Source organism: Pleurodeles waltl, chromosome 2_2 (genome assembly GCF_031143425.1).
Source record: "Pleurodeles waltl isolate 20211129_DDA chromosome 2_2, aPleWal1.hap1.20221129, whole genome shotgun sequence".
In the NCBI taxonomy this organism is placed as follows: Eukaryota; Metazoa; Chordata; class Amphibia; order Caudata; family Salamandridae; genus Pleurodeles; species Pleurodeles waltl.
The window spans coordinates 801,303,306-801,317,411 of NC_090439.1; the positions used below are offsets into that span (position 1 = coordinate 801,303,306).

Consider the following 14,106-nt stretch of genomic DNA (forward strand, 5'->3'; position numbering starts at 1 on the left):
GGAATGTACAGCCCCCTCTCTAGACAATGTAATGATAGATTTCATGCATATAAACAAATCTTTGGAAAAGGCACCTCCAAAGCTCAGGGGCGTTTTATATTTTTTTGCAGAACATGACAGGGAAAATAGCATATCCGTAGCAAACATGAAAAAAAAATCATATCAAGCTGTGACTATTATCAGGGAGGACCTTTTTTGAATTAAAGCTTTACATTAAATGACTGAGCAGCAGGAAATTACTTAAACCCTACAAACCTGTATTTCGGAGCATTCCATCACAATCAAGAATGGATATGAGGCCGTAGCTGACTTCAATTACTAAGCTACTTTCAAGGTGATGCATTTCTTAAATGAGATGAAATTGCCTGAGGGATTTCACCTCAGCAATTAGGTATGGCATGTATGCAGCACATAACCACTGATGTGGAACTGCCTTCTGCTGCAGCCCTGTATTGCGGTTGAGGGTAGTACACAATGTGTATCTGCCAGACGTGGCTCCTCCGCTGGGCGATGAGGAGCATCACATCCTCTCCCCCCTCCCCCCCCCCCCCACCAGCAGCAGCAGCTGCAAATCTTTACTACAAGGGCAGGGCATTGGGGATGACGAGGACTGAGGGGAAGTTTACAGCACTCCTCCTCATTGCGCATGTATGTTTGGCCAACCGTCTCGCGCCGGCCAAACACACGAGCGCACTGTGCTGTCTCCAGCCCGGCACTGTGTTGCTGGGCTGGAGACAGCAGACACAGGTTCCAGTCTGCCTGGGAGCACCCTGGTTGGGCACTTCCAGCCAATCCTAACACTGCTGGAAGCAGCGTCAGGATTGGCCGCAGGGCAGGGTGGGAGCCTGTGTCTGCAACCTGCAGCAGAGGAGTGGTGCAGTGGTGCAGTGGTGGTGGCCGCGATGATCCAGCATTAATCCCCCCGTCCAGGCACACCTCCCCGCCCCTTCAAAGTACTGCGAGCCACTCCTGGCACCTGCACTTTTCGTGCTCTTTAGAGCTGACCTTCAGGTGTCTCGGTATGCCACATTGGAGCCACTGTGCATGTGCCATCGTTAGGCGATGAGGCAGGTCCTCTTTTGAGCTGCGAAGTGCAACTCCTAGCTGAGAACGATTTTGAGATAGCATGCGTGTCAGATTTTAATGGCAAAAAAGCTTTGCTTAAAATGTGCCCACATTTTTAATTTAGCTGTAGACTACGCATAGCCTCAGAGCTGATGAACTATCGCATTTTTGAAATAGTGAGTTCATTTGAGCAAACGAATGAGTCATTAAAACTATTTGATGTACATGGGCACTACATCCGAACTCGTAATTAGCCTCTAGACGTGGGCATCAGTTGGCACAATTTCAAAAGCAAATGTCTTCTATGATTTGCACTGAATGGCTATCAGAATCCTAAGGTGAAAACTATGTTTCCATAGGCTTTCATTATACTGAAAACACCTGGCACATAATTAGTTTTAAGTGCCAATTAGTCTTCCATTTCATGTCAGCCAGCTCTAATGAAAGCCGGCGGCAATTGACTGCCTTTATAGAGGAATACGAAATAAATGTGATGTTTAGGAGCTGCTCTTCAGTTCATGTGTATTATAGTTTCTTAAAGACTGGAATATGGGTTAAAACTGAAAGCCCTAAAGCACATTCCGTACGAATGTCATCTATATGTAGAAACTTTAAAAACGATTATTTTTAATGGATGATATGAAGTTAGTGTATGTCAAAATAAAAATACTGCTTTAAAAATCAATACAAGTCTAATGCAGTTTAACTATAGTGAGCATACATTTGAGTACAAAGATAAAAGAAGGCATTTTTTTGAGGAACTAACCAAAAAGAGAATTAGGGGCAGATTCACCAAGGTTACATGCAAGGCCGGGCAGCAAGCAAAGTTTCTGCGCTGAGTTGCGTGAAACAGAGAGCGCAGAAATGTGCCATATCTACTAACATAAGGCATACTTCTCCCTCCTTGCGCTGTTGTAGCACACAGGCACCCTTGCCCCTTGTTGCAAGTGTGCCTGAGTAAGAGCAGGATTGCTTTAGTGCAGGAAGGGGTACCTTCTTGCACAAAACAATCCTTACATTCATATTCTCGTTTCTATGTCTGATGTAGAATGCATCAAACAGAAGAAGGAAGTAACCATGGACGTCAATTCACCACAATGACAGAGGTAGCAGAAGTGACATCACACGTCCCTTCACGCAACATTCACACACACACACACACACATACTTACTTACACATACACACAAATTCACACTTACACACACTCTCTCACATAAACACACTCTCACCTGCAAGCATGCACACAACATACATTGAAAAACATTTTTACTTACCCCAGCTGCCCTGGGATGGACATATTCCAGCTAACTGTACCCCCTTTTTTATTACACTGATAGTGAATAATGTGTTATTTTCTGGTTCCATTTGCATTCTGCTTGCACTATTATCACTCTTCTGCAGCTTTTATGTCCATGCTTGACCCCAGTTAGAGCCACCCTGCAGATAAATGATGATGTAGAGTAATAGTTTAAAAATATTTATCTTGCATAGTCTATTTAAATAAACCAAACGCATTTATTGGAACATTCCTTGCTGCCAAATACCTCCTTGTTCAGGGACACATGTGGACATATTTACAAGCCCCTTGTGCCACAATTGCATCACTTTTTGTGATGCAACGGCGCTGCAAACCTTCAAATCACATCACATCTTTGAGGTCACGCAAATCCACTTAGCGTGGCTTAGGATGGCTTTATAAATATGGAGTAGGCAAAGCAGCTCAAATCGCTGCATTGTCCTACTCTGCATTAGGGAGACATTCCATGGGCATTCCTTTGGGTGTTTCTAGCCAACACCCATAGATTTTGATGCATCCCTAGATTCTCCCCAGATTTACAAGACCATGTAAATCTGCGGATGTGGCAAAACAATATGCCTCCCCAGTAGAGGCGCAACGAGGAGAAATATCTTTATTTCTTCTCGTTTTCTCCTATTTCAATGTGTGCTGCAACAGCCAAAATCTCATAAATATGGGCCCTAGTAACTGCGTGTGATACTAAAGGTTGCGCTACACACTCCCTGGACACCAAATCACTGCTGTCCTACTGCAGTCTTGTTCTGTCCATTCCCCGGCCCCTATACTTGCCAAAGTCAGTGCCCTGGCTATAAAATGCTAATGGCTGCAAAGAGTTTTTACATGGGTTTGTCATCATACTAAAGCCACCCCAATTTGTGTTGCCCTGACTTATTCTTTGTTGGATTTCTGAGCTTCTTTACCCAGAAATTTGTATTATTTATACATAATCTCCTAGTTGATTCTGGTGACTGGGGCGACCATACCCTGTACCTTTCTAGGGCCCAGGGAACAATCTCGTGCATGCAATTATTAATCTGAATTCTTATCTCAAGATAGGCTCAGTGTTCACCCTATCATTACAAGGTATTTCAGTCTGTCATATATTGCTTGCTTATTTCTTTCTTTCTTCCACAAGCTGCAGCAAACACCATTTTGATAATTAATTAAGTGCTTTAATTTCAGTGCACAGAGTAGATTGAGCGAATTACAACAAATGCGGTTATTAATATTATGTGTCAAATAAACTATTGTATGAGGGCACCATAAATGTTTTTTTCTTCTGGAGTTCTAGATTCCCTTTCTCCTCCTCCTCCCAGTCCTTCCCTCAAGTCCTCTGAACTTCTTCCGGGTGTTCTGACTAATTGCCTTTATGGTCTTCCAGACCACGACGGCAACCCTTTCCTAGTTTCACAGACCCTCTTGGGCACCTGAGCACATCAAAAGAGCCCTCCGCGAAGTTCCCCTGAAGTACTTTTACTCCAGAAGTGTTCTGTTGGACCTCTTTCTGTAGTTCAAAGCCCAACAGAGGTCACCCAAGGGTCTGCACTTCTATACTGCCTAGACCCCATGATATGCCATGAACCCCCCTAGAGGGCTGGCACGAATTCAACTATAATGTGATTGGGGATAAGTAGCTAAACATTTCTAACCATCACACAATGCCTTAGGAGGAGTGGTACGTGTTTAGCCGTATTACATACGTCACGTTTGCAAATACCAGTGTAATCCACCCTGACAGAAGGCACGGGCTTCAAGTGTATTTCTTTATTGTCATTAGATGAAACCTTTTATATACCTGCAAAAGACAAGCCATTTATTTCCAAAGACACGTTTTTTTCCTTCCCGCAAAAGTCAGAATGACGCCAGTTTTGAGAAATAATATCTAGTTTTGCTCTGACCTATAAATCATGTACTTGCTAAAGTCTTGATTTATCAGCCTCTCAAAGTTTAAACTAGTTTTGCAGAACCCTTAACAATGTAATCCACGTAGCATGGCACTCAGTATTTCATCCATCTGAAGTTGCAAAAAAGTGAACCACTGAGTAGCCAATATGTATTAGTGTCTAGTTACATCACGTGGCAGTTCTTCTCCTTAACTTAAGCCTTCAAAATATAGTAATTGAATATATCTGTATGTTTTAGGGGAGCAACAAAGAAATGGTACACCTGCTGCAGCTGTGAAGCGTGTGGAGGATCGATGGCATCACTGGGTTTCTATGTTTGGTAAGGAAGTGTGAATTATACCATCTTGTGAATAAATATGCCAATAATGCTTCTCATTTGTGCTCAATGGTTTCATGGAGTACTCCTGTGAACCTTTTGAGAGTTATTATTTACACAAATTTGAAACAATTTTCGTAAGTGTAATTATATATATTGTACAATTAGGTGAATAGATTATTTTGTTACCTATAGGAAACTATTTTTTTTAGCGGATCAACCCCTTTTAATGCAATTTTGAGGATGATCCCTTCTAATTCCCACCATGGAAACCTGGTACTCTTGACAGGAGTATATTTCTGTCCTGTCTCAGGCTTAGGGTGGATTGAAAAAGGTTCGTGAATACCAGCGGACTTCTAGAATTGTGGGTGTACACATGCTGTCCCGGCCATTCACTCTAGTCAACTCCCTACAGGCCAGGCAAGGTGCAGGTGTCTCAATGCACGCAAGCAAAGATGCCCTGTTATCCCTCTTAGTGAGCAGTAAAAAAAAGACAGCAGAATTGGGGTACATTGGGCCCATCAACCCCCTCGGCCTTATTGCCGCGGTACCTCGTGTACTAATGAAAGCTCTGCCTCTAAACCATCCAGTTTCTGCCCACGGGAGTACATTTACTCACATATAATAGTCCAGCATACTGGGGCAATGTTACACATGAGTAAATAGATTTATGAGTGCAAATTCAGACAAGTGCTGAACCTAAATTTATACTGGTAAAAAGCATGTATAAGCTGAACTTTAATGTTTAGACCCCTTTCTCTCACCCTAGCTGGTCATCGGCCACCCCCTGACCTTGTTCTATTCCTCGTACTCCATAGAGTAGGTTTTCACTCACAGGCCACGGGAGGTTGATGATACAGCAGATGTACCAGTTGTTAAGGGGGTGGATTTGTCAGTGTAAAGATCTGGCAATTACAATCAAAATGTCAAGCCCCACTAGCACACGTGACGTTTCATGATATTCTGAATGACTTCAGGCCTTCCCAAGCGCCCACCAAATCATCCTTACTGTGTCCTTCCTCCTCAGATGGGAGGATCAAGTTGGTTAGGCCCTAGCTTCCATGTAAAACGCAGAAAACTTTTTTAACACCAGAACGATGGGCTTTGACATTTCTTGCTATCTCTATCATGGTATCTCTGTAGTGGCAGACACCCTTCATTATATTTGTAGCTTATTGAAAATATAGGCCATGCTACTCCCCCCCCCGCCTCCAACATGTGAATTCCATGATCCGCGTGAATATAACAACAGCATTGACGCAGGCACTGTTCGCTTAATGCTCTTGAACTGTTTTCCCATGAAACCCGCTCGTTCTGCTCCCAAATCCGCCATAATGTTGAAGCATTTGCTCTCAGTTGCTCCTTAAATGTGTCCAGCAGCTGGAAGAGAGAGTGTGCTGGGTTTTAGTTTATTGTTATGGTATTTGTCCACGCGCAAAGGGCTGCTGGGTGATTACATATCTACAGAACACTATAGGTCACAGCCGGTGCTTTCCTCTTACAAATCAATGCTATTAGACTTGCTAATGCAATTGGTTCAGTAAAAGCAAAGCCATACTACAACTCCCATCAGGCAATGTTTTGCTCAATGACACTATTTGCATGGTGTCCTTGTCCTGCTGATATAAAGTCATTTGGAAACTTTACCCGCATGGATAGGTATATTTGCACTTGTTTACAAAAATGGTCTCTTTAGAGTTGCGAGACGACTGCAAGCATGTCAGATTTACACTGTCCGTTTAATTCCTTTTTCACAAAGACTTGCACTGAACAAATGTGAATTTTCTAGATGCAAATGGAATTTAAAATTATTTTCTTTTATAAGCACCTCAAACTTACTCATCACACATTTCTCGTTTTGTCCAAGGTAAGTAAGATATTTGGCCATATGACACCTGGTGTGAATTGAGATGCTAACAGACATTTCCATTGCGTCTAAGGAAATCTTTGTGATGTTGTCCCCATTGTGGAAATTAGCTCTCTCATAAATGGTATACAAATTTGATTTCCCTATAATTTAGCTGTGTGTTACATCAGAAAATAGATTGACTGGAGGAGGAAGAATGTAACAATGTTCTGGTGCTTCTGATCTTTTATTTCATTTGCTGCTATTACTAATATTTTCTTTTCCTCTTCTCTCAGTGAAATCAGACGAGCTGCAAACTATAAAGAAAGAGCTGACCCAGATTAAGAGTAAAATTGATTCCTTGTTGGGTAGACTGGAAAAGATTGAAAAGCAACATAAGGCAGAAGCAGGTAGGAGTGAATTCTTTGTGTATTTGTTGAGCGGTGATGACTGTAAAACGTTTAGCACACTCAATAAGCTTTTCCAGGCACTTAAAGAATTGTTGGGCAGGGTATTAAGGACCCATTGCCCGTTGCTTCTGTTGCGAAGAAGAGAAGTCCTGTGTTGAGTCTTGGACCCGAATGCAAGGTCACCTGAATTCCCCCTGGGATCAGTAACAGAGTTACCAGCCACATCCAGAATTCATCAGTAAATCCCCAGACCTAGTACATCTCACCAGGGATTTAGACTGTGAAGAAACCAAAATTTATTGGTGAAACTACAGGATAAATGAGGAAATACAGGCCCAAACGACCCCAGAATTACGAACTTCCTGAGTAATTTCTCATTGTCATGGGAACCTCAGAGTTCCACATGTAAGTCCATGCCTGCTCTTACCAGTACCCAGTATCTGTAATTCCGGGGGAGATTTTTACGTGTCAGCAGTGCGGTCATGCAATAATTCTCTTCTTGGCATCCATCATACATACACACGCTAGGAGCCTTCAGGATCCAGTGGGTTTTTATGCTTCTCCTAAATCTCAGGCACTTTGAAATGTTGGGGAATACATTTTTAGAACCTTGAACGCGAAAGCATCTTTTTTATCAGTTTATAAATTTAGACCATTAGATGCCATACATGTACTGGGAGGTTAGATAACTTGGCTTGTATTTTTAGAAAAAAAATTTCTCTGTGTTGCATGGCCTTTCAATCCTGGGCCTTGTGAGCCATGCACACACTTTTGAAATGGGTTTTCTCAGTGGCCTGTAGCCTATATATTGCCGTAATGCTGTAGTGATACCTACAGTGGACTGCAGACTAAGGATGACAATGGCCATTTCCAAACAACAAAGTCGATAGAGTTTCTCTCATGATGATGATGATAGATATTTAAAGAGCACACATCTCAAATGTTGTCCTGACACTAAAATAATGTATCTGGAACCAAGCAAAGACATAGCTGACGAAATAGACTAGGTTGCTGTGAAGAGGGAAGTTTTAAATAGTTTCTGAAACACCAACTTGATTATGTTCAGTTTTCAAAGATAGAAATAAAGTAGATTCCAGCATTTGGGTAGTACATAATAAAAGGCCCATCCCCTATGACAGCTCTTACGATTCTTTGGGGTGTTATGCAGCATCTGAAGAGAGGATCAGATCAGGCACATAAGTTGGTAGGAAATCCGCTTTATGTATTTGGTACATATGCCCAAAAAGGCTCTCAAGTAAACTCAGAGAGTATTAAGTATGCATAAGTTCATAACTGGGAATATAAGAAACAGTTGAATGCCCAACACAATTGATGAATGGCGAGAAAGACCGAAAAGGAGCTCAGAAACCGAGTTCTGCACCAAATGAATTCTGAAAAGGAATGCCAGAGTAAAGGGAACTGGCATAATCAAGCCACTAAAGAATGATGGACTGAACCAACTACAGTTATCCAGAAGCAGCAGAGAGTTTCTGATCATTCTGACAGTAGAAAAAATAGTTTATGTACACATTATTGACACGGATAGACCAAGAAAGCACAAAGTCAGAATAGACACCTACATTTTTAGCAGAATACACACGTGCATAAGAAAACACACCAAGGACTAAGATCTAAGTCCAATCCAAATTAAATAAGAGTTGGTTGGTGGTCATCCAAACGGAAGTTAGGGACAGATACAGTAAGGTGTAGTGGGAGTGTCAGCATCAGCCAGATAAGGAATTCTATCATTTCGAAGGTTTCCATAATGAAGAAAGTCAGCCTCACGGAATCAGCTGTCAAAACTCAATTATGAAGAAATATTTAAATTATGAAATACCTTTCAGTGAAAACTTAATGTTTTTAGTGGGAAGCTAACTGTCTTACAAAAAGAGACACAAAATGTCTACCATTATCCGCTAGTTAAAAAAAACACAAGTGACGCAGTGCAGGAAGACAGAAGAGGACAATGCGATGCAGGTAAGAAGTGAAAAAGGGATGGGTAAAAAGGATAAGGCAAGCTAAAAATGGGATAGGGAAAGTTGACAGGAAGGTATATCAAATAAAACAAAAAAACAATGGAGTAAAGCAGAGGTGTTTGAGAGTAAAATGTAGAAAGCTCAGGTAAGGCCCCCTTTTAAAAAAAGCATAAGAGAACAATTCTTTTTCTTCAGTTTATTAATATGTTATTGATACATTTAATATATCAAGAAACATGTTTAAATATTTAAAACAACATGTTTTAATAATTAAAAAAACAACCTCATTTTGAAATAAAAAAGTGAGAAAAGTTAGGGAAAAGAAGGAAGACATAAATAAGAAACAGATAGTTATGTAGTAAAAGGTAGCCATAGCAGTGGCTGGTGTTGCACAGGGGATGCTGAAGTACCGCCCACAGCCAAAAATGCAATCATTAAAATATGTTATTGCAGTTGCAGTAGCAGAATTGAAAACACATCATTTGACAGGTCTGTCACTTCGAGTATTTTAATTTCTGCAATCTATGTGTTGACATCACAAAATGTGCATGTCATCAGCAAATGGAAGGGTACACTGTCAGAGTTCTTTGAATTGTATATCTCTGAGAGGCATATTCCATTTAAGCTACCTTCAGACTTTCGCAAGCTGCACATGCTCAAATCACAGCAGCATTTATGAAGATACAAACTTGATTCAACAGTGATGCTTTTCATCCCAGTCACCCAATCAGAGGCTAGGTTATCGAAAGGAGTGAAGCAGGATCCGCCCCAGCCCTATACTGACATCTGATAGGGCTTTCAACAGGTGTACCTTCAGTTGAATAGGTGTGCGATTCCTGAGGGACTCTTAGAGGTTATATCTGTGGAGTTAACCAATAGAGGTAAATCGAACAAGCAGTATGTTGGCTGTGCCACAGTAAAATGCAGGATCCCCGTAATAGATTCAGCCTTCAAAAAAATCTCAGAAGGAGTACCCACCCAACATCCTTTAAAGGACATGGGGTTTGTTTACATCGCTTAAGGTGGGTACTTTCGCCCCATCAACTTCAAAGTGCACCAGATGCCCCTGAGCCATAGTAAATCAAATGTAATCTTAATCTGTACAGTTTCAGCAGAAATTGAATCAATTCTATCACTATCACATATATGATTGCACCAAGAACAAATCAATAGGTTGGAATAAGCTTTCCCTGAGGCTGTAATCAGCCTAAAACCAGTAGCAAGAAAGAAATCACTTAGTTGAACATTACTATAAAGTGAATAATGTATAACCACAATAGAACCCAGAAAAATGTTATTAAATATTAAAGGTAGTGAACATTTAAAATGAATGAACATTTGGCCCAAATCAGTTTCCAGACTGATAAACACTGTTACATTGAAATAAAATAGGTAATAATGAACCTGTTTTTTTTGTACATGATCAACTTAAATTGAAAGCATCAGGGTCAAACTGTAATTCATATGGGAGTAATCAACAATCTATTGTAAATTAAGAGTAAGCGGTGGGTAAAAGCAGCAGATCTAAAAGTGCGAAAGAGTCTCTTCCAAATTATTGTCCAAGTAGATACATAAAATGTTTGCTGCAAATAACTTTCCCAAGTACATTTTAAAGCTGACCTTTATTACTAAATGCTTTTGGTTCATAAAACGATTTATAGTCGCAACCTTATGAATAGTATGAATAATATTAAGCTTATAGGTAATCTTTTACAATGGAATATTTAAGGTTCCGTATGTGATATTGGATATGTATTTCAAAACAGAGTTACCTAGCTATTGTAATCCAAAACAAAGTCATCAGATAAATTGTATTTTAGTTGGAATGACATAAAGTAAGAAATAGAAACCCATCCCATATCTGAATAATCCACACTATACCTTTATCTTTCCAATGTTTCTAGTGGAATGATTTATTCTTAAATTTTAGAAACATATTATTATGCTGTAATAATGAAGAAAAACACTGATGTTCTGTGTATTTGGATGGAAGTAAGTTGGAAACACTTTTATGTGTGAATCTCAATAATGGACCACTTTTCAGAAAATTGACACTTTAAATGTGGAGAGATTCATAAAAATAAAAAAATCTCTAAAAACAAATTCCATAAGAACCCATGCTAGCATAGTGTATTCAGGGGAGTCAAACATTAATGTGCAAGCTTGTCTAATTATGAACGAAGTATGATACAGTTTAAAGCTAGTGAACCTAACACCACCCTCTGCTTTTAACCTCCTAAATTAAGACAAAGCTATGCAAGGAGGTTATTTATTCCATAAAAATCTAATTGTTTAAAAATATATGAGGGAATCTGGCAGGATGATATGAATTATACATATAAAATGAAGAACAACCACCATTTGTATAGTGTCAATGCAACCCTCTCTTGTCAAATGTAAGGGAGGCCAACAATCTAGTAGAGAGCTGAGTTTATCTTTCAGGGAGGAAACACTGAATTCTACAGTTTTTTTTAGAATAGTAGCAAACCAAGAACCAAAATATTTAATTTTACAGGGAGTCCATAAAAGTGGGTATCCTGAAATATATTACTAGTACAGAAACATTCAATGGCAATACTTCTGTTTTATTCAAGTTAAGTTTATATAGGGGGCAATGAGGAAGGCGGATTTAACACATATATTAGCACATCATCTGCATAGGCAGGTAACTTGATTTCCATAGAATTACATTTGATACCCCAAAAAAACCTTATACCTTCTAAGTATGGTTGAAAAACAAAGGACAAATAATAAGGGAGACACAAAGCAACTGTGTCTAGTTGCATAATGTAAATTAAAATAAGGCGAAAAACAGTTGTTAACAGCAACACTAGTTCTAGGACATGAATATAATAACAATAAAAGAAATTAAATTAGGGCCAAATCCCTACCATTGAAGAGATTTAAACAGAAACTGCCAATTAATGCAATCAAATACTTTCCTGGCATCAACTGAGTAGGGAGTTTTAGTTTATTAGTTTAGAAGCAAATGCAATCAAATTTGCAAAAACTCCTGTATTATTCTCAAATAGAGAAGGGATAACAAATTCAAGTCTAGTGGGTAAATTTTTTGCATAATTTTTACAGTTGTAATTTATGAAAGAATCAGGGCTATAACTTTTCCAGTAAGAAGAATCTTTATCTTGCTTAAGTATTAAACTAATTAAAGCTTGAAGGAAAGACGAACTACGGTTGACATCATGCCAAGGAGAAATATATAATTCAGATAATTTGGGACCAAATAATGAAGAAATTGTTTCAGTTATTCAATAGATATGCCATCAGTACCTGAAGCCTCAGAATGTTTCTAGAGCTTGATAGCCTGTAAAATATCCTGAGAATTCCTCCAAAGAAGTATAATCTGCTTTTGTAATTTGAGTTTAGGTGTATTAGAAAAGAAGTAATCAAATAGTTGATTCGGAGGATTGGACTCTTCTGTATAAAACAATTGCTAGCATTTTTCAAAAGAAATATAGATGTCTGAATTAGAAACAGATATTGAGTTACCTATTTCTTTAAACATTTTATTAATCTGCTTATGTCCAGTTTTAATTTTCAGGTAGTTGGCTAGCATTTGACCAGATTTATTTTGACCATCATCAAATTTTGAATTGAATTTTCCAGTATGTTCTTAATTAGGTCATTCAAGATCGAATATGTTCTGGTTGTATGATAATGATATTCAAGATCTTTTATTTTATTGAAGAAGGACAGGTGTTCAGCCTTATTTTTTTTCCTTTTCTGTGCCACAGAGGAGATAACAAAAGAACGCAGAGAAGCCTTGAAGGAATCCCAATTATTTGTTACAGAAGTATCTAAAGGTTTTCTAATTAGAAAAAAATTAACTTTTTGTAATAAATTACATATTAGATAGGAGATAGTTGTTAAATCACTTTCAACAAGATTTAGAAGCTTTAAAAAGTGCCCCAAATTCAGATATGACATGTACTAGGTCAGATATGAAAATGGAGCCCATGTGTGAGGAATGTATGCAATGTATAGGCGTACGTGAGTTCTGGTTAAAAAACCATATGGTGAGGAAAAAAAGAGTAATCTAATGACTCAGGGATACAGGAGCCCATGAATCAAATAAAGAACAAGATGTAATAGTTTCCTAAAAACTTTGGGGCATATTTATACTCCGTTTGCGCCGAAATTGCGTCGTTTTTTTTACGCAATTTCGACGCAAAACTAACTCCATATTTATACTTTGGCGTTAGACGCGTCTAGCGGCAAAGTCCATGGAGTTAGCGTCATTTTTTAGCGTGGACACCTACTTTGCGTTAATTATATGCAAGGTAGGCGTTCCCGTCTAAAAAATCGACTCCGAGGCATGTGCGTCGGATTTATATTCCCGGGCAAAAATCACGCCCGGGAGTGGGCGGGTCAAAAAAAATGACGTACGGCCGCTTTTGCGCCGTTTTTTAGCGCCTGCAAAAGGCAGGCGTTAAGGGACCTGTGGGCTCTGAAGGAGCCCAGAGGTGCCCCCCCATGCCCCCAGGGACACCCCCTGTCACCCATGCCCACCCCAGGAGGACACCCAAGGCTGGAGGGACCCATCCCAGGGACATTAAGGTAAGTTCAGGTAAAAAATTGTGGCATAGGGGGGCCTGATTTGTGCCCCCCTACATGCCACTATGCCCAATGACCATGCCCAGGGGACAGAAGTCCCCTGGGCATGGCCATTGGGCAAGGGGGCATGACTCCTGTCTTTGCTAAGACAGGAGTCATTTCTATGGGGGTTGGGAGTGAAAACAAATGGCGCAAATCGGGTTGAGGCGAAAAAATTGCCTCAACCTGACTTGCCCCATTTCTTGACGCCCAAGCCCCATATCCCCCTACGCCGGCGCTGCCTGGTGTACGTCGTTTTTTTTAACGCACACCAGACGGCGCCGGCGGCTAACGCCGGCTAACGCCATTCAATAAATACGGCGCCCGCATGGCGCTTCAGAATGGCGTTAGCCGGCGCTAATTTTTTTGACGCAAAACTGAGTTGCCGCAGTTTTGCGTCAAAAAGTATAAATATGGGCCTTTATGAGAGTTCTCTGGTTTGAATTTAATCTTTGATTTACTATCCTGGAAAGGATTATATATCTCATTATAATCACCTCCAAAAATAATATAATGGTTTGAGAGGGAGGCTAATCTTTCTTTAATATTATTCCAAAAGGAGGGATCAGATTTTACTGTATCATATACTTTAAAGAGTGAGAGAGTAATATGGTCCACTTTCACAATACCCAATTCACAACAACAGTCATTGCCACATTCCAGAGAAAGTCCAACATGTT

The 14,106-nt window shown here is 39.9% G+C and overlaps 1 protein-coding gene across 2 annotated transcripts in view; it reads left to right on the top strand.

Annotated features, from left to right (window-relative positions):
• Positions 1 to 14,106, top strand: part of RALYL (RALY RNA binding protein like) — a 1,738,931-nt gene that overhangs the window by 1,637,459 nt on the left and 87,366 nt on the right. For both annotated transcript variants that reach the window (XM_069220422.1, XM_069220423.1), the window contains 2 exons: positions 4,506 to 4,586; positions 6,726 to 6,839. In XM_069220422.1, the coding sequence (XP_069076523.1) occupies positions 4,506 to 4,586; positions 6,726 to 6,839 (195 nt within the window). The remainder of the gene's footprint in view (positions 1 to 4,505; positions 4,587 to 6,725; positions 6,840 to 14,106) is intronic.